The 22,040-nt window shown below is 42.5% G+C and overlaps 1 protein-coding gene and 1 non-coding gene across 6 annotated transcripts in view; both read left to right on the forward strand.

Annotated features, from left to right (window-relative positions):
- CC2D2A (coiled-coil and C2 domain containing 2A) overlaps positions 1-22,040 on the forward strand; it is a 124,334-nt gene that overhangs the window by 82,232 nt on the left and 20,062 nt on the right. For all 5 annotated transcript variants that reach the window (XM_075930702.2, XM_075930704.2, XM_025178410.3 and 2 more), the window contains 5 exons: positions 310-419; positions 570-666; positions 4,708-4,806; positions 9,153-9,329; positions 20,873-21,076. In XM_075930702.2, the coding sequence (XP_075786817.2) occupies positions 310-419; positions 570-666; positions 4,708-4,806; positions 9,153-9,329; positions 20,873-21,076 (687 nt within the window). The remainder of the gene's footprint in view (positions 1-309; positions 420-569; positions 667-4,707; positions 4,807-9,152; positions 9,330-20,872; positions 21,077-22,040) is intronic.
- LOC112543696 (U1 spliceosomal RNA) lies at positions 10,402-10,565 on the forward strand. The gene has a single exon (XR_003086910.3). It is a non-coding gene; the product is annotated as a U1 spliceosomal RNA (small nuclear RNA).

The raw sequence follows: 22,040 nt of genomic DNA on the forward strand, positions 1-22,040 counted from the left end.
GTCTGGTAGATGCTTTTAATTCAGGCTTAATCCTAAACAAAAAAGCTTAAGGTGAAATTTAAGACCATGGACACACATAGATTGACTATATATTTCTTTTCAAGAATGTTAGAGATGCTAATATAATCAGTCCTCTAAAATGTTAGAAGCCCATTTAATGCAGAATGAAGGTTGTGTTTGTCAAGGGAAGGCACAAACCTAACACATCCTTCATATATTATTTTCATTTTATTACATATTTTGAAAATTGACAATTTACAAATGTTCTGAAATATTATTGTCTATTTTTATTTTCATTTTATATTGAAGGTTTTAGTCCGTCCTTTTGTAGAAGTTTCTTTTCAGCGATCTGTCTGCAGGACCACAACAGCAGAAGGGCCAAACCCCAACTGGAATGAGGAACTTGAACTTCCTTTTAGGTATGAGTAAATGAAAACAAGTTATTGGTTTTGAGCTTCACAGTGTGTCCATGAGTAACATTCTTGTTTGAATGTGTAGACAAATGTAAAGTTTAACACAGTATAGTTTTGTTGTATTCTTTATTAATCACTAATATTTTGTGTTGATAGAGCTCCTAATGGTGACTACAGCACCACAAGTCTGCAATCAGTGAAGGATGAAGTGTTCATTAACATTTTTGATGAAGTTCTCTGTGATGTCTTAGAGGCAAGTTTGAAGGGCATTAATGTCAATGTCTTTGATATTAAGGACATCACTGAATATTATGGCTGTTTCCCCTGGGCAAGGGAAAAATATTCACAAGAGTAAGCAACAAAGATATATATGTAAATTACAGTAGAATCTAGATTTTCTGAACACCAGTCTTATGAACAACCACTTATCTAAACCATTTTTCCTGGTGGAAATGTCATGACCAAAGTGATGTGGATGAAGAACGAGTTAACATCCATTCACATTCTGATGCCTTTGGTATATTTTAAATTGCTTTGAAGTGGTTTAAAGGATGAGAAGAAAGTAGCATGCTGCAACGTACATATTGTACTTATTGTAATTTTGAGATGTTGAATTGTATGAATTTGTTTATTTTTATGAACATTCCACCTTCCAGTTAGAATGGGGAAATAGGGGCATTTTCACTATTATATCATTCATTCTCCCATGCTCTTTTCTTTTTCCCATTGCCATCATTCCTACCTATATTAAATCCAATCTAGATTGTAAAATCCTGGTTCCATTATATTATCATCCCACTTGAACAAAGTGGGGTAGTGTAGAGCCTAGGCACTCAGCCTGTTTTTTGCTGCCTAAATTTTGAGCTTGTGTGTGTAGTCAATCACATGGTCTGACTTAAATGATAAAAATGAAGATTTAATTAGAGCTCTGTGTGGATATAAAATTGACATCTGCATAACTGATCTGTGGATATGCACATCTGCAGATGCTGATACTCACAGATATAAAGCTATATCCACTAATTTGTGGGGTTCTAGATTTTACTGCTGTTTAATCCTGATATCAGAGTATATCCAACATAGCTGCCCCATGTGCTGGGACTGGGGCAAGGCTGCATGGGGGGTGGGACTGGGGCTGGGGCCGAGGTTGCACTGGGGGGGCCGCTGCTACAGCTGCCTCTAGGGATAAGGCCATGTTGGGAAATGACTGTAACCAGGGCTGAGGCCACTTTGGGAGACGGTTGCCACTGGGGATTGGTGCTGCGTAGCTGGCAGGCAGCTGCTGCTGCCAGGGATTGGGGCCACATGGCTGTTGGGTGGATGCTGCCTCTGGGGATTTTTTTTTTTTTTTGTCTGGCTCTAGGTGGTTTATTGACCAGGCTTCTGGCCATAAAGACCCAAGGAACCCGGGGGCGGGGGAGAGAGAGAGGGGAAGGAATGATTTTGTGGTGTCTGGAGGAAGCTGCAGGTGAGGCAAGGTGTTCAAACCCGCTGGTCCATATCAGTGTAGTCAGTATTCCAGTGTAGGTCCCATGCTCTCTCATATCTTCCCCCGGCAGCACCCCTCGCAGCTCTGGCCAGGGTCTCTCTCTCTCTCTCTCTCACACTCACACTCACACTCACACTCACACTCACACTCACACACACACCCCGCCCCCGGGGAAAATCAATGAACTTCCCCAAGTCATTCGGCTCCAGGCAGCCCCTCAGGCTAAAGTGTGAGTCACCAGGAGGGGCTGAAAATCACCTTTTCCACAGCCTATTGCATTAGACCAGGCGAGGAATCTCCCTGGGCTGTGGTCCCAGCTGCTCGAGAAGAGACATGGGACCACTGTTGCTGAGATGCTAGTTCCCAGGGTCCAGCCCAAAGCTTATCTGAGCTCCCTGGGGCCCAGCTGCAGGGTAGGAAGTGGCTGCAAGGGAATGTGAGGAACCCAATGGTGGCACACATCTGAACAAGTGCACAACATTAATATTTGGTGCACAAGACAAAATTCACTCCGCTCACAGATGGAAAATCTTTGCGGGAACACTGGTCACATCATCACTCAGGTTTGGCACCCTTAAGCTTAATTTCTCCTGTGGGTGCTGATGAATCCATGGACACATGCTGAAGTATCCTAGTGTGCACACTTTCCATACACAGATCCATTACCTCTTTTATACCTATTCAGCTCGATACCAACTGCAAGTCTTCTAAAGGCGCACACAGGCTAGTTATGTGTCTGGCTAAACAAATGTAAATCTGTGACTTTACATATAAGGAAACATGAACATGCAGTTCCACAAAGCAACATCTCTGTTCATTTTTCTGTTTTATTATTTACTCTCTTATCAACTTGGTCAATCCAGAAATCTTCTTTAACACTAATTGAATCTTTTTCATTACAGGACTGGAGCTTAATGTGCTTTTCTTAGACAACTCCCTGAAGCTAATAGAGCTCTGTGCAGACACAGGGGTCTTCTTGCATTTAGCTGATTGCATATCTAGAGCCTTACAACATAAGCTCATTGTAGCAATGGTCATTCCTATGTTTGTGTTTGCACAGTATGTAGCGCATTTGGATGCTTCCAAAAAAGATTATTATTATTATTGATAATTATTCTTAATATTTATAATAATTAATAGTTTAACCAGTATTTGTAACAGAGGATATGTCTACACAGCAAAGTTATTTTGAAATAACAGCCCTTATTTCAAAATAACTTTCCTAACATCTACACAGCCAAACCGCTATTTCGAAATAAATTCAAAATAGCAGAGCACTTACATCGAATTTGGTAAACCTCATTCTACAAGGAATAATGCCAAATTTGAAATAGCTATTTCAAAATAAGTGCTGTGTAGACACTTATTTTGAAATAGGGGGCCTCCAGCCTTCCCAGGGTTCCCTGGTAGCCACTCCAGCCTCAACCAAGTACACTTCCCCCCCTCCCCCGAGCCCTTAAAGGGGTAGACTCTGGCCACAGTATCTGTGCCAACTCGAAGCCTGCCAGCCCAGAGCCAGCAGTCACAGCCCCTGACCCAGTGGCCCCAAACATGAGCCAGCAAGCCACTGGCAGCCAGCCCTCCACTGCTCCCAGGGAGCGGTCTGCCACCTCCCAGAAGCCTGCCAGGTCCCGGAGAAGGTGGGCACCTTCCTGGTCTAGGGTGGAGATCATGGACTTTATTCAGGTGTGGGGGGGATGCCCCAAATGTCCATAATCTCTGCACTAGACGGAGGAATGCGGCCATCTATGGCAGGAGAGCTGCCAGCCTGGCCACCAAAGGCCATATGCGAACTCAGGAGCAGGATTGCATGACAATCAAATTGGTCCGGTGAGACCCCCAACCCTGAGCCCTGAGCTTCCCCTCCCCCTTCTTCCCCTTGCTTCCCCCTTCCAGCTCCCTCCTCCCAGGTTTCCCCCTCCCCTCTTCCACCCTCTTTTTTCCCCTCTCCCGCCTCCTTTCCCCAGTCTCACCAGAGTTTCATTCCCTCCCCCCCAGTTTTGTTAAATAAAGAGAGTTTGTGTTCATGAAAATACATGTATTTTATTTAACATCAGGAAGGAGGGTTAGGGAGAGGTAAGTGGAAGGACGTGAGGGAGGAATGAGGCACAAGCCCCCAGTGGGGCAGACCAGGGAGGCTCTTAGTGCCCCTCAGGGTGGAAGCTCTCCCGCAGGGCTTCCTGGATACTGACAGCCCCCGATGGACCTCCCGGATGGCAGCCTGCAGAAAGTGCAGCCAGGCTCGCAGCAACGCGTCCACGAGAAGCACCAGAGTGCCTAGGGGCAGCTCTGGCTCCATGTTGCAGAGTGCTGTGGTGTCCCGAGTGAGGGCAACCAGAGCACGCCGAGACAAAATGCTTTGCTGTCCCTCATCGAGGCAGACAAGCAAGCAGGGAAACCTGAGAACTGGCTGTCCGGGGAGTCCCTTTAAGCACAGACCTCACATAGCCTCAGGCATCAGCCCCACACAGTAAGTCCTGACCTGGTGCACTGCTGGAACTGGTAAATGCGATTCAGAGTCTACTCAGTGTAGACACACTAATTTGAAATAGCAAATTGCTATTTTGAAATGCATTTTGTGTGTAGACGCGTTATTTCGAAATAAGTTACTTCGAAATAACTTTCAAAATAACACTGTAGTATAGACATACCCAAAGTTAATAAAAATCCATTATTAATTAGAAATGTTAATAACTCAATTAAGCCATTGAGCCAGTTTAAGTCACTTAAAGGGAATGAAGTCTGCTTGTAAAGTTGTGTACACCGTACTGTTAATATAGTATCCGTTTTGCAACTATTTTCTAGGACGATCGTGAAAGAGGAAGTGGAATCTACACTCGCGTGGAGAGACATTGGCTGGGATGTGTTCGGATTCCATTTTCTACCATATACTTTCAAACAAGGGTAAGCATCAGTAAACGGAAGTATGAATTTTAGCTTTGGAAGATGCCTGTACTTGAACAGCCGATCTATCTCCTGTATTTTTGATGACATTGATGCCATTACCTCCTAACTATACTTGTTATATATGATTCCTCTCTTGCATTGAATACCTCCAGGGAGTTACTATGTGGGTCCTGAAAATACAATACTGCATCACTCCTCTGTCAACAATATGTCATTCCTGTGTCAACAAATAAGGCAGAACAAGAGCATTTCCTCTCTGTCAGGAGGCAGTTCATCTCTGAAAGTGTTACATATAGCATCAGGTTATTCAGTAGCTCAACACTTAAACATTCAGGAAAAACCCAGCAGACTGTCTCTGCAGGAAGTGTGCTGTCAATCACAAAGATTCTGTCTTCAAACAATTTTAGTCGAGTGTGACTTCCCACTGCAGATATCTGTGCTACCAGTATGCAAAAAAAGTTCCAATTATTTTGATTCATTAGAGTGATGAGTCTGGGTTTCTTTCTGTCTGTATTCCTGAATCCTTGGAAGAGGGATGTGATACATGCTATTCTACTGATTCACTACTCCCCAGAATCCTCAGAAAAGTGGACTGGCCAACACCAGGGAAACTCTATTGCTCCCCTCCCGGCCCCGGACCCCTTAAAGGGGCACGGGCTGGCTACGGTGCCCGTGCCAGATGCAAGCCTGCCAGCACCCAGCTAGCAGACCCTGCACCTGGCACGGCTCAAGCCAGCCACCCGATACCCCCCAGCCCCCCCCCTTCCCGGGACCAGGCTGGCAGCTCCCGGGAGCTTGCCCGGGACCACAAGAGGTGGGCACCCGACTGGTCTAGTGCGGACATCGTGGACCTTGTCCACGACCTCCACACTAGGCACAGGAAAGTGGCTGTCTAGGGCAGGAGAGCTGCCAGCCTGGCCAGCCAGGAGCAGGTGTGCATGAAAATCAAGGTGGTCTACTGAGACCCCTGATCCTGAGCCCTGAGCTTACAATGGCCGTACTGGGTCAGACCAAAGGTCCATCTAGCCCAGTAGCCGGTCTGCTGACAGCGGCCAACCCTAGGGAGGAGGGGATGCACCGACAACAGTGACCAAGCCATTTGTCTCGTGCCATCCCTCTCCAGCCTTCCACAAACTTTGGGCAGGGATACCACTCCTACCCCCTGGCTAATACCACTCCATGGACCCAACCTCCATGACTTTATCTCACTTCTCTTTAAACTCTGTTCTAGTTCTAGCCTTCACAGCCTCCTGCAGCAAGGAGTTCCACAGGTTGACTCTTTGCTTTGTGAAGAACAACTTTCTGTTACTAGTTTGAAGCCTGCTACCCATTCCTTTCCTTTGGTGTCCTCTAGTCCTTCTATTATGGGAACTAATGAAGAACTTTTCTTGATGCACCCTCTCCACCCCACTCATGCTTTTATAGACCTCTATCCTGTCCCCTCTATCCTGACCTCAGTCTCCTCTTTTCTAAACTGAAAAGTCCCAGTCTCTTTAGCCTCTCTTCATATGGGACCTCTTCCAAACCTCTGATCATTTTAGTTGCCCTCCCCTCTCCCACCCTCTCTCTTCCCCTCTCCCTCCTCCTTTTCCCAGTCTCCCCGAGTTTTGTTCAATAAAGAGAGATTCTATTTTTGACCACACATTTTCTTCATTTTGTACATCAGGAAGGGGGGCTAGGGAAGGGTAAGTGGAAGGAGGTGAGGGAGGAATGGGGTACAAGCCCCCGATGGGGAGGACTGGGCTGGCTCTGTGGGCTTCTGGGGGTGGAAGCTCTCCTGCAGCCCCCCAATTACCCCCTCTCCCCAGATGGCAGCCTGCGGCAAGTGCAGCCGGTCTGATGGCCGAGTGCTGTGATGTGCCCAGTGTGGGAACTCAGGGCAATCCAAGCCAGGACTGCTTTGCAAGCGGGGCACCCCTGAGAACTGTCTGTCCGGGGTGGGGGTCGGGTCCCTTTAAGCACAGCCCTTGGCTAGCCTGAGGCAGCAGCTCCACGCTCTAAGTCCTCATCTGATGCCCTGCCGGCACTACTTCCAGCCATCCTTAAGCCCGGTTCAGGGTCCACTTAATGTGGACATGCTAGTTCGAATTAGCAAAATGCTAATTCGAACTAGTTTTTTAGTCTGGATGCGTTAGTTCGAATTAGCTTAGTTCGAATTAACTAATTCAAACTAAGTTAGTTCGAATAAGCGCTGTAGTGTAGACATACCCCATGAGCTTATCCATTTTGTTATTAATTAGAAATTTTATTATGCCTTTGAGCTAGTTTAAGTCATTTAAAGGGACTGAAGTGTGCTTGTAAAGCTGTGTACAGGAGTTGATATGACTGTCATCACAGCCTCCAATCACACGGCCACATCTATCAGGCATTATTTCTCAGGAGAAGGAGCAGGTCCTTCATATAGATCCTTCATGCCCACATCAGACTGCATGAAAGTTAGCTGGCTGAGCCTTGTGGACAGAAATGTCTCTTCTGAAGTGTTTTGTTCAACATCTTTATTAATGACCTGGATGAGGGGATGGATTGCACCCACAACAGGTTTGCAACACTAAACTAGGGGGACAGGTAGATAAGCTGGAGGGCAGGCATAGGGTCCAGAGTGACCTGGACAGATTAGAGGATTGGGGCAAAAGAAATTTGATGAGGTTCAACAAGGACAAGTGTAGAGTCCTGCACATGGGATGGAAGAATCCCAAGCATTGTTACAGGCTGGGGACTGAATGGCTAAGTAGCAGTTCTGCAGAAAAGGACCTGGGGATTACAGTGGATGAGAAGCTGGATATGAGTCAACGGTGTTCCCTTGTAGCCAAGAAGTCTAATGGCATATTAGGATTCATTAGGAGGAGCATTGCCAGCAGATCCAGAGAAGTGATTATTCCCCTTTATTCGGCTCTGGTGAGGCCACATCTGTTGTGTCCGGTTATTGTGTCCGGTTCTGGGCCCCCCCCACTATAGAAAGGATGTGGATGCATTGAAGAGGGTCCAGTGAAGGGTGACCAAAATGATTAGGGGGCTGGAGCGCATGACCTATGAGGAGAGACTGAGAGATTTGTGTTTGTTTAGTCTGCAGAAGAGAAGTGTGAGGGGAGGATTTGATACCAGCCTTCAGCTTCCTGAAGGGAGGTTCCAAAGAGGAGGGAGAAAAGCTGTTCACAGCAGTGATGGATGACAGAACAAGTAGCAAAGGTCTCAAGTTATAGTGGGAGAGGTCTAGGTTGGATATTAGGAAAAACTATTTCACTAGGAGGGTGGTAAAGCACTGGAATGGGTTACCTAGGGAGGTGGTAGAATCTCTATCCCTAGAAGTGTTTAAGTCTCGGCTTAACAAAGCCCTGTCTGTGTTGATTGAGTTGGGATTGGTCCTGCCTTTGGCAGGGGGCTGGACTTGATGACCTCCTGAGCTCTCTTCTAGCTCTATGATTCTATAAATCTGATTTAAATCAGGAAGATCTTCTAGAAGTTTGACATATAGAGCCAAGTAAAAATGATTTTTTTTATCTGGGCTGCTGAAACTCTATTGCTAGTATTCTGAAATATTTACTAATCTTAAAGTGGTGAGGGTTCCCAACCAGCTCTTTATGATCCACTTAATTATGATACTAACCTATCACTCTCTAGTTCAGCTTCACATTATATATTTTCTCACCCAACAATAACTATATTTCTGAAAGGTATACCCAGTTATGGTCATTAACATCATGCTGCTGGCCGTAAAGAAGCCCCCATTTGGTCCTTAAGCAACTTGTTACTGATACTGCCTTTCTATTGAGATAACTTTTGGGGGTATTTATTATTTTTGTTTGGAGGGTGAGCAAGACCCACGTGTTAATTACAGGACTTCCTTAGACTACATTCCATAAGGATAATGTGACTCTCAGACCTTCTCCAAGTACTTACCTACAATAGTTTCAAACTTTCATCTTCACTCCATTCATCTTTTCCCCTAAATCTCATTCAGCTTCTTGGAGGCTACACTTTGCACGTTTGGCACTGGTTGTTTTCCTCAAATTTAGAGGTGTCTGTAGGCATGTTTTTAATAAAGTCTTCTTCTGCATGGATGCTTTGCAGCTTTGTAGGTATCTTTCATACTGGATGGTTTCACCATCCTGATTTTCTGTGACAAAGATGCAGACAACAGTCTCTGAAAATCTATACCAGGATCTGGTAGAAGCATCCAAGGTTGGGTTCTCTCTCTGGATGCAAGTGGCAAAATTAGGAAAGTGTTGGCATTGCTGACTCAGCCTCTCTTAGTGCTAAAACTTGGGGAAGCATTGTTTCCTTTTGAACATTATTATTTTTTGTTATGATCAATGTGAATGGCTTAATATTTCTCTATTTCATAGATTGATGGTACTTTTAAGATAGATATCCCTCCAATACTTCTTGGCTACAGTAAAGAAAAGAACCTAGGAAATGAGAGAGGTTATGATTCTGTCCGAAGTCCGAGTGAGGGATCCTACATAACACTGTTTATTACTATTGAACCACAGCTTATTCCTGGAGATCCAGTTCGAGAAAAGGTAACTAACACATTTCAAATTTTGTTTTTGGTGACATGATTCTTAATGTGAGTGTAAACAAGTAATTTTCATAGGTGTATAACATGGATACAGATGTTGACTGTTCCATATTTACAGTGTAACTAAATTTCCTGCACTTAAATAAACTCAATTCAGTAATTTTTAACTGATCAATACTAGATATTGTTTCTGAGGACTTGTATTTTTTTTTATATTTTAAAAGTAATACTCTTAACAATTTTGTTTTTAAACTAGAATCAAATATTTGCTATCTTATTTGTCTTTAACAGAATTTGTTTTTTTATGGATATTCAAACACACAGGCAAATTTTGGAGATGTATTATATAATAGATCTGAGTGAATAATTTTAGATGTATATTTTATTTAATTTAATCTTTTTTTGTCTTCACAGATTGTGCAGATCTGTTTTCTCTCATGTATTTGTTATTCATAATTAAATGTAATTTTTGTGAGTGTAATAACATATCTGGCTTCTTAGTCATCGTTGAGCTGTCTTGTTTGGTTGAGTTTGAATTTATAATTCAAATTGTATGTTTTCCTCATCTGGATGAGTGTGACTCTTATCAGGTTAGAATGTTCATTAGAATAAGTTTAATTTTCACATTCCATAATTCACATTTTCACTACATGCATCTGACGAAGTGGGTCTTTGCCCACGAAAGCTTATGCTCCTACACTTCAGTTAGTCTATAAGGTGCCACAGGACTCCTCGTCGCTTTTGCAGATTCAGACTAACACGGCTACCCCTCTGATACTTGACACATTCCATAAGTATTTGAATATTCCATAAATATCTGAACAAGCTTAACATTTGCTTCCCACAAGCATTCTTGCTAGTAAAACTTCATCACACTAGTATTTGTGGAAAGTGAACACAAAAAGGAATGCAAAGTGAAATAATTCAAAACTTGGAATGAATATTGGAATTTTTTTCTATCTCCTCTCTCTCTAATTAGTTCACTAGTTATATTATGCCATTCATATGTCATACTTAATGCCACTTCCTGTTCTGTAAATCTTTTGAAAATAATATTTTGAACCTCCTTCACCAAACTACCTGGCAGTGGAGGTACCATGATCATTTAGGTCATTTTCCTAGGGTGCAGCTCATCCATTGTACTGTGGGTGTGCTGATCCATGTGATTTTTCCCAAATGAGGGAAACTCGACTGCATAATTTGTTGTAGTGAGGGACTGTGTTCACTCTTTCCTCTAGCTTTAAATACAAAAAGGACATGATTGTACCACAACAAAAAGAGTCTATGTTCAAGAGAAACCACCCCCCCAAATCTCTTGTTACTTCTTGTACCCTTATGCAATTAATTCGGAAGATATGTCTACACAGCGAAAACTAGCCTATCCAGGCATATTTTATGTAGATAAAACTAACAGTAAAGACAGTACAACACAAGTTTCAGAGTGGGATAGTGAGATGACTTACATACCTAATGCGCATTTAAGCATGTACTGCCCATGATGTGCTCTCTTCACTGCAGCTGCTATTCACGTTAGCTGGATTCAACCTAGCTTGGCCATGTTATTTTATTCACAGCTTTTGCTGTGTAGACATACTCTGAGATACAGTCAATCAGGATTTACCCATGTTGCTTCTGTACAAACAGCTGTTGCTCATATTTTGCTTTGGACTTAACTGCTGCAAGAACAGTTTTTTTGAAGAGGAGTGGGGGATTGTATCTATGTATTATACAAAATTAAATTTAAGCAAATTTTGAACTCTGAAGATATCATTCCTTTTTTAGAGTACTAGTAATTGCATAAACTAAAGAGTCCTCTGTTATGGAATTATAGTCTTGTAATTTATAATTTCAGATTTTTTATTCAGTACTGGTCATGATCCAGATTGCTATGAGACTTGTTGCAGTATAGCACCCTGGAAAACAAAGAAAAAAAAAGTTTTGTTTTTTCATGGATATATTTAAGGTTAATTAGTCTAGTGACATGGCACATTAGTAATGTAAATGAGCTATATGGAGTTGTAAAGATTTTAACAACAGTCTTAACATACCAGATTACTTCCACAGTTCTATATATAATAATTCATTACAAAAAGAAATAAGCTTTAAGAAAGAAAATGAATTTTATATATATATATATAGAGAGAGAGAGAGAGAGAGAGAGCTGTCACCAATATTTGTTAGAATGAAAAATAGTTCTTCAAGAGTGTTGGTGTCGGGTTGTCCTAGCGCAGATTGGAAGTTTCCTAGCAGTATCTGATTGGGTCGCGCATGTGCGGTGGGTGGCATGAGTGGCATACCAATTTGCATGTGTGGCCTGACTCCCCTCGCTTCCTTTATTACCACTCTCAGTTGCAGATGGAGCTTGATCCCTCTCCTTATCCTCAGCTGCCTGTTGATAGAAAATAATATTAGAGTTAGTTAGGAAATTATTTCCCTGTTTGTCCTTTAGCTTGTTAGTTACTTTATTTCATGTAAATAGATCAATCAAATCCCGCTGACAAACAGCACTCAGAGAAGATAGGGCCCGGTTATGGCCTCTCCAGACATTTTGCCCCTATTTAAAAAAAAAGACATAAGGGGAAAGAAGACAGAAAACGAACCTGCCTCAGGAAAAATGGAGTGGTGAGCCTGTTGGACAAAATGCCAGGTGCCCCCGGATTTAAGAAATGTGACGAATGTCATGACTCTGTGCCGCCCTCTGACAGTCATTCTTCTTGCATTTGTTGCTTGGGAGATGAATACATTCCCCAGAAATGCACCCACTGCTGTAGCCTCATGGCCAGAGCATGGAGGGACAGGGAGTTGCGACTCTGCATGTTGCTCTTCGATAAGGATCTGGAGCCTCCAGCACTCCAAGATGATGGCAGCCAGTCAGAATCTGCTAGTGCACAAGAGACAGAAGAGTACCCCTTCATCAAAGCCACCCACAAAGAGAAAGGTCTCTCCAGCCTATTCCCTACCTCCCAGAGTCCATACGGGAGATAAGCCGGGCACATCTGGCATTGGGTACTCCCATTCCGCATACTCCCACGGAACTGAAACTGCAGCAAGCACAGACCTCTGAAGACAACTGAACTCCAGGAAACAGATAAGTCCGCAACACTGCCCACACCACAGGTACCGACCAAAACTTTGGCACCAAGAAAGGCAAGGTCAAAGTCAGCTACACCGTTACCACACACACTGAGCCCAGAACCAGTGCCCTTACCACTGGCACCAATGCCTCCTCAATGGCACCATCAGAGAAGGCTGCGTTTTAACACAATTCTTCCTCATGCAGGCATTACATGCCAGTGCCAACTTCTGTACCACGCACCAGACTTCAAACACACAATAATGACTTCAACAGCTATGCAAAATTGACTGAGTTAATGCAACACTTTCCAGATGAAAAACATCCAATTCTAAAATCCACATGTCCTGGATTGCATTACAGATCACTGTACCACACCGCCATAAGGCACCCATGTCCATCACCTCCATCATCAAGAGTGTCCGCCCGTTCACCCAGGTCATCAGTGCTCTCTCACTGCAATGGCTTTGATGATGGCCATAGGAGTGTTTTCTCCTGTCAGCACTCTTTTTCTGCTAGGGCACATGCACCTGATGATAGACATCCTCACCACTCTCTGTGATTCCTGGACTGGTGTTATCATCCCCACTATCCGCCACATTGGTTCCCTACACTTCACTGGTCATCACCGAGACACCATTAGACGGCACCTTCAATGCCTGCCCATAGAACAATGTCAGCCTCTTGCCCTCATATCCCTCCTTTTCCAATGGAGGATTTAGATACTGAAGAGGGACAGATCATTGATGAGGTTTACCCTGACTAACCTGACACCTCACTAACTGACAGATCGTTTTCCTCACCTGATGAGGCAGTCATCCTGGACGATTCATCACCAGCAGATGACTTGAAGCAGTTCCAAGAGCTCTTCAAGAGAGTTGCTATAAGCCAAAAGGTTACCGTTTCTGAAGTCCAGGGGAAACAACACTGACTCCTAAAGAATCTTCAGCCTTTAACCAAGTTGAAGATTGCGCTTCCAATAAATGAGACTACTGATGAGGTGTGGTAAACACCAGCCTCAGACACCCCCTTACCAACAGGTGGGCTGACAGAAAGTATTTTGTCCCTTCTAAGAGCATGGGCTTTCTATTCTCACATCCACACACCAATTCTCTAGCAGTGGACAGTGCACACCACAGATCCAAACTACCCTAATATAGGACCTTTACCCATGATAAAGAGCACAAACGCCATGACCTTTTTGGTACAAAGATATATTCGTCCTCAATATTATAACTTCAAATAGCTAACTATACCATATTATTTGCCAATCATGATTTCAACAGCTACTCAAAATTTACTGAGCTAATACAACACCTTCCAGATGAAAAACATCCAATTCTAAAATCCACACATCCTGGATTACATACAGATGGTGTTGGACACAGCAGACATGGCAGTAAGAGCAACAGCAACATCCATCCTGATGTGCCAAATATCGTGGCTACAAGCCGCAAGAGTCCCAAAAGAGCTCCAGACCATGGTCGAGGATCTCCTGTTTGACAAGGACAAGCTCTTTGCAGGGAAAACAGATGAGGTCCTCCACTCCAGTAAGGACTCTCGCATTATCTTTCGCACCTTAGGCCTGTACACATCTCCCTACTGCAGGAGGCACTACATCCCTTATCAGAAAGATTTCTCCTATCCAAGACAACAGCAAAAACCTTCGACCAGGGTTGTTTCAGGACAAGGACCCAGAGGAGATGAGCTCCTAACACCCACTTGTCCACTCAACAATCCTCCAAGCAGCAGGTCTGAGGATTTGGTTGGGGGCCTGCCCAACCTCTCCACTCTACCAGTGCCTTACAAACACACTATGATCTTCCACCATCATTTGTGGCCCTTTTACAGCCTTTGGGCATCAATTACTATGGCCCGTTGGGTCCTAGAGATGGTACAATGCCAGTGTACCATCCCTCTCACCACTGTCCCTCCAAGCTTCCCACCCTCCTTGTCTCTCTTCAGGGATCCCTCTCACAAAAAACTCCTAAAGCAAGAAGTAGATCACATTCTATACATAGGGCCTATAGAGAGGGTACCTGAGCAATATCAGGACAGAGGATTTTATTTTTATTACTTCCTCAAAGAAAAGAGAACAGGAGGTTGGAGACCCATCCTTGATCTTTGTCAGCTACACAAATTCCTCCGCAAGAACAATTCAAAATGATCACATTCACATCAATCATCGTGGCACTGGACAAGGGAGATTGTTTCACAGCCCTCAACCTTCAGGACGCTTATTTCCACGTGATCATATACCCATTGCACAGAAGTTTTCTCCGTTTTACAGTCACCTCCGATCATTTTCAATACCAAGTCCTTCCTTTTGGATTTTCTTCTCACAATCTCTTCTCAAAGACTGGCCATCATCACAGCATATTTATGTCACCATGGTATTACGATTTTTCCATACCTAGACAATTGCCTCATCTGAGGTCCTTCCTGACAAGCCACAAAGGACATGGTTCTTTTTACCAAGAGGCTCTTCAAACCTCTCAGCCTCATCATAAACGAGCAAAAATCGACCTTATGCCCCACTCAATCTCTAGAGCTCATCTGGATTCCATGACAGCATAGGCATATCTTTCGAACCAGCATTTCAACACTATAAGAAACCTGATTTTGATCATGGCATCCAGCCCCACTGTGACAATACTAACCTGCTTCTGGCTCATGGGCCATATGGCCACCATGACATATGTGGTCCATCACACACGTCTGCACTTCATTGCCTCCAGCATTGGCTCTCCTCAGTTTACACACTGTCCAAACACCACATACACTAGCAGGTTTCCATTCCCCCAGTGGTCCTTACTTTGTTGCAATGTTTTACATCAATCATCAAGGTAGAACTTGGTCTCTATCCCTCTGTGCAGAGGCTGTCTGCCTTTGGAACTGGTGTATCCACAACAACATCAGCCTCACCGCATCGTATCTTTCCGGGGCCAAGAATACAACTGCTGATATTCTTAGTAGACACTTTGCAATAGACCACGAGTGGGAAGTCCATTCACACGTCCTCCACAATGTGTTCCGGAGATGAGGTTTCCCTCCCATAGACCTGTTTGCATCAGACCAAAATACCAAATGTCCCAGATACTGTTCCAGAGCAGGCGTGGGTCCAGAATCGTTGGGCGATGCCTTCCTCATCACATGGGATGATTGCCTCCACTACATTTTTTCCCTGATCCCTCTCATTCTGAGGGTCCTCCGAAAGATCAAATCAGATGGTGCCCGAGTCATTCTGATAGCTCCCTCTTGGGCCAGACAGATTTGATTTTCCTATCTCTCTTAGCTGTCTCTTCAGCCCCTTCTGGATCACTGAGACTTCCTCTCCCAGAAAAAGGACATTTTTCTCCTCCCGCAAATGCAAATGCTAAACCAAATGGCTCCTCTCTGATTTTCTGAGACTGAGAGGCTATGCTCAGAACAAGTAGAGGACATTCCGCTCCACAGTAGACTCCAGCCCTCTCGAAGAACTTACTTATGCAAGTGGAAGTGTTTTGCAGCCTGATGTGGGAGCAATCAGATTGACCCATCTTCTGCACCTCTTCATATGATCCTCGATTACATCTTACATTGGAAACAACAAGGGCTATCAGTTCCCTTTCTCAGAGTTCACTTAGCAGCCTTGATAGCATTTCACCCACCAATTGATGGGTTCTCGGTCTTCGCACATCCCATTACAAGAAGGTTCCTGAAAGGCCTTCACAATCTTAATCCTCTACATGGGCCACTATCATCCAACTTGGAACCTGGAGCTGGTACTCAATACATTAACCAGACCACTCTTTGAACCTTTGGCGACTTCCCTATTCTCCTGTTAACTATGAAAAATGTATTCTTAGTAGGGATGTTAAATTGAGTTTTATCAGCTAATCAAGAAGTTGATGGAATTTTCATCGACTACTTGATTAGTCTGTAAGGGAGAGACACTGTAGAGCTACAGCTGGGTTAACTCCCAGTCCCAGGAGCTAACTCCGCTGCGGTTCAGCCTTTTAAATGTATTAAGAGATGCCAGGCAGAGGCTCAGTGGTGGGGGACCAGGCGCAAGCCGGGAATCAACTGTTCCGGCTTGAGCCTGGGCTCCCCACTGCACCTTTGCCTTTTGAAAGCAGAGGTGCAGCGTCTGGGACTGCATGCAAGCCAGGAATCAGCTGATTCCCGGCTCGTGCCAAGTCTCCCCTCTCCCCCATGGAAACAGTGCTGGGGGGAACTGGCTTTTAAGCCGGCTCCCCTTAGCACCAGTTCCTGCTTTCCCCTCCCCGTCCTTTGCTGCTTCTTTCTCTTTGCAGCCACTTGCTCATAGAGGCAGCAAGTGACTGGGGGGAGCTTATCGGATAGTTGACTAGTCAACTAGTCACTTACATCCCTAATTCTTAGTAGCAATCACATCAGAAGGAGAGTTAGTGAACTTGCTGTCCTAACAGTGGCATCTCCCTACATGATATTCCATAGAGACACGGTCATACTTCATCCTAACCCATCCTTTTTGCCCAAAGTATGCTCCATTTTCCACATCAATTAACCTATTGTTCTCCCCATGGTTTATCCAAAGCCTCATGCTTCATGAGAGGATGCTATCTTACATACCCTGGACGTTCGGAGAGCGCTTTCTTTCTATATTGAACAGACACGAACCTTTGGTAAATCACAGACCCTGTTTGCTTCAATTGCTGAGTGCTCTCAGGGAACACCAGTTTCATCTCTGTGCATTTCCAGAATTATAGCGTCATGCATCGTCCACTGCTACTCTCTTCAAAACAGACCACTCCCTGAGCACCACAGCATCAGCAGCCTTGTAAGGGAGTATTACTTAATGATGTTTGCTGCGTAGCCACATGGTTGTCCAACCATACTTTCAAGAGACATTATGCAATCTCAACACGATCAGATATGGGCTCATCATTTGCCAAATCAGTACTTTCCACTGCTCATAAACGTTACATCTGAAGCCCACCTACCATCTATCTGAGTACTGCCTTGTAGTCACCAACAGTGGAGCACACGCGGGGACATCACTCAAAGAAAAGGAAGTTACGCACCTTGTGCAGTAATGACGGTTCTTTGAAATGTGTGTCCACAACCCACCCTTCTTCCCCTCTTCTTCAGATTAAACTTGGCCCGATCGGGCGTACACAAAGAAACTGCAAGGAGTCGGGCCGTGCGCACAAACTGCAAAGACATGAATGGCACACACCACCAGCCATGCATGCGCAACCTGACCAGATACTGCTAGAAAAATTCTAATCTGTGGCGCTGGGATGACCTGACACCAACAGTGGAGCGCCCATGGAGACACACGTCTCAAAGAATCTTTGTTACTACACAAGGTGAGTAACTTCCTTTTACAATACAAATAAATTTCTTTCTGAAGGTATTTCTTGATAAATGAAATTCAGAGTTCATTGTGAAATATCACAGACTATATAGTTATGAATGTTGATATTTCTGTTATTAAAAGAAATTGTGGCCAAATAGTCTAATTGTGTGTACATAGTAAATTTAAATGGCAAATTACCAAAATAGCACCTATTATTCTGATGGTAATTATGAAATTCTGAAATGTTGGGGCTGTGTTTAGAACATTGTTACAGATCAAATTGAACATTTTATGTAAAATAAAAATTTACTTTCTTGATAAGTCCTTTAGGTCTGACTGACTGCATTTGTTTTTTTTGATTACACAGATAGTTTTAGCTAGTTGGCCCTTGTCAGAATTCCAGATGTAAGAGCTAGAAAGAGAATGAAATATCATCCAGTGTGAAGATGCTGCAAAGACTTTATCAGGCATAAAGAACAGATAGACAAAGATAGAATGTAAGAATCCTTTTCTCAGTGTCAGAGAACACTAACTGTCAAAACTGAATTGTAGAATAATTACTTCATGCCACTAAAATGTATTATAACTAATACTACAAGAGAGAAATGCTACTGAGGTAAGGTAACTCAGTGTAGATTTTCTGTTTGCTAATATTTGAATAATTAAATATATCTGAAAAATAGAGGATGGGGATGTATTTCTGGCCTCACTGAAGTTAGTGGAAGTTTTATCATTGACTTCAGCCAAGCTAGACTTTAATCAGTTGCATCTGCCTTTTGAGTCTATTTAAATATCTAAGCTGATTTAAATATTGTATCTATTAGTTAGTGAACAAAAACTTTTATATTTACAATGTGATTTGACTTAGACCAAGGCAAACTAGAACATTATTTTAACAAATATTCTGGATTGTTTCATATAATCCAATTTTAAAAGGGTGGGATAATAAATGAAAAAGAATAACATAATCTAAAATGTTGGAAGAGGCTCAAAAGGAAAGGAACAAATTAAAAATTAGATTATTCGATAGAATACAGTATACATTTTATTATTTTTTTATATAACAGAGTATGCCAAGTTCATACATTTTCATGTGCTTGGTCTTCTAATATTCTTGACCAAATAAAAGAACCACAACTGCATTTTATATTGAAAGCAACTCCTGAAAATGTAGTGTAATTTCTACATATTTCAAATGCTTCACGTACAGAATGTGTATAAAGGAGCACTAGATAGCTCAAAGTATTGCAAATGGAATGTAGGGCCTGATTCAGTGCTTACTGATTTTGAAGGCCATAGTGTCCTGCCTTAGAGGTTATCATGACAAGTCCAGCTCAATTCAGCACGGGGGCAGGGAGGGGGAAAATTACCAATGATTGGTGATCTATATTAATTGCATGGAGTCCAGTTCCTTTTGAATAGGTATCCAAATCACATACCACCAGCATAATTGTCAGACTTTACTGAGAGAGCAAAGATTGAAGGGTCAAGTCTAAAGTAGACTCTGAAAGTCCTGCCACATTATAGTTGAGACTCATTTATGGGACAGTATCCGAAAGGGTAGAATTCTCCATGCTGTTCCCATTTTTTCTGGATCAGTTGGGAGAAGTCAGTTGGCAGCTCTTTTCTCATGAACACTAAATTCATTTATGGAAATTAAACCTAAAAGAAACCTTTATTTGTGTAAAAGAAAAATCTGCTTCACTACTGAAGTGGTATGGATTTTTCCTTTTCTAATTCTTTCAGTTGTGGTTTTATAAAAGCTACATTCTGGGTACATAATTTTGGTTGTAAACAATCCCCCTCTTTTTTGTTTCTTTTAAACCTCTTTAATATAGACATTTTTCAATGTAACATGAAAAAAATACTTGAATATTTCCCTTCCATTGTTAATGTTTCTTAGCTTTCCTGCTGTAGCTAAGTTGCTTGAAATGTTTATAGATTGTTTTAAGCTTCTCAATTTGTTTTATAATACATTTTCTGTCTTTTATTTATCATCTTTTTTTTTTCTTTTTGGCCTTCCTAAATCTCTCTCTAGATGAATGAAATTCTTAAGAAGGTACAATATATGTGATTTTTAAAATTAGTCAACAAATAATGCTGTTTACTATTTAGGATTCATTTTGCTTTTGCTTTGCAATTTTTTCCACTACCTTTAGTGGCACCAGTTCTTTATCTGTGTTTGACCATGTGCATACTGTATGAAACATGAAAACTCTTTTATGCTGATATAATATGTAAGTTAAATATTTTTCACAAAATGACTATTTTATCATTTTAAATTGAAACGATAAAGATAACTACTAGGGATGTAGTGGTATGACTGTTTAAATGGTTAATTGATAAGCATGAGCTCATTGGTTACCATAATGGTTATACGCTGGCTCCTGACCGCACCCTTGGGGAGTTGGCTGCCACCCTGCGCTGCTGGTTCTGTATCACAACCTGCAGCGCAGGGCGGCAGCTGGCTCCTGGGAGCAGGGCCAGAAAACTGTCTGTGCCAGTAGTCAGCTAAAAGCCAGCTCCTGGCATACACCAGCTCCTGGGGAGCTGGCTGCCACCCCATGCTGCTGCTTTTATCAGAGTCAGCAGTGCAAGGTGCAGCCAGCTCCTCAGGAGTGGAACTGACAGGTGGAAGCCGATATGCACCAAAAACCACCTTGAGGGTTTTTATCAGTGAGGCTTGGGGGTTATTTTGTAGTTCCCAACTGATTTTTCTGTGGTTCAGTGGCCCCCAACCCAAAGAAAATTCCCCATCCCTTTCATAAATAAAGACAATGTTGAAATCTTTTGTGTTGGACATAATATTTTACTTTATTTAAAATGAAGCTTGGCAAAACTTTCACTGAACTTTCAATATGTGAGTTAAGACTGTACAAAGTATGTACAACATATATGTGTATGTGTGAGTGCATATAAGAGTAAATACAAAAAGCCTGATTCTCCATGACCTTACAATTAAATTTACTCCTACATAAAGAGAGTGGAAGGTAAGTTTTTGAAATATCTGAGCAGAATTTTACATCGACTTTGCATTCACTTTCTGTCGGGGTAAATTAAGAGGCACGGGCTACAAGGTAGTGGAGAATTAAGCTCAAATTGTATGGTTAAAACAGTATTTTTATATAAGTTGTACTGTCTTTTGAAGTTTGATACCCAGGAAGATGAGAAGTTGCTCCAAGCAGCAGAGAAGTATCAGGCTGAATGTACATTGAAGTTTCCAAGCCGCCAATGCCTGACAACTGTAGTCGACTTAAATGGGAAAACAGTTTTTATTACCAGATATATCAAACCTCTGAACCCACCACAGGAGCTACTTAATGGTCATACTAATAATTCTCAAGCAGCAGCAGTAAGTATTTTATTCAAAAAGATAGTTCAGTTTACAAGATATAAACATAAGCACTGAAATAAATTGCCAACGGAGATTGTGGAGTCTCCATCATTAGAGATTTTTAAGACCAGGTTTTACAAAAACCTGTCAGGGTTGTCTAGATGGTGCTTGAACCTGCCATGATTGTAGGGGACTAGACTTGATGACCTCTCCAGGTTCCTTCCAGTTCTAGTAGTCTATGTTTCTAAAATAGGGGAAGAACAAGTTAAAAATTACTTAGATATGTTAGATGTCTTCAAGTCATCAGAGCCAGATTAAATGCATTCTAGAATATTCAAGCTGACTGAGGAGATATCTGAGCCAGTAGCTATTATATTTAAAAAAATCGTGGAAGACAGGAGAGATTCCAGAAGATTGGAACAGGGCAAATATAGTGTCCATCTATAAAAATGGAAAATAAGCACTATAAAAAAAGGAAATAAAGAAACTATGGACTAGTCTGTTTAACTTATGTAGAAGACAATAGGGTGATAAATAATTGTCAAAATGTACTTGTCAAGAACAAATCATGTCAAACCAACCTGATAACTTTCTTTGACAGGGTAACAAACCTTATGAATAAGGGAGAAGTGGTAGATGTGTTATATCTAGACTTTAGTAAGGCATTTGATACTGTCTCACATGACCTTCTCATTAATAAACTAGGAAGTACCACGTAGATGGAGCTACTATAAGGTGGATGCATACCGGGTTAGATCACCTTTCTCAGAGAGTAGTTATCAATGGTTCACAGTCATGGTGGAAGAGCATAATGGATGGGGTTCTGCAGGAATCAATTCTGGATCCATATCTGTTGCATTCAAAATTTTCATAAGTCATTTAGATAATGGCATAGAGAGCACAATTTTATATAATTTGCAGATGATACATGTGCTTTGGAGGATAGGATTGTAATTCAAAATGGTCTGGAGAAATGGCCTGA

Source organism: Pelodiscus sinensis, chromosome 4 (genome assembly GCF_052426305.1).
Source record: "Pelodiscus sinensis isolate ZL-2025 chromosome 4, ASM5242630v1, whole genome shotgun sequence".
Taxonomy (NCBI): domain Eukaryota; kingdom Metazoa; phylum Chordata; order Testudines; family Trionychidae; genus Pelodiscus; species Pelodiscus sinensis.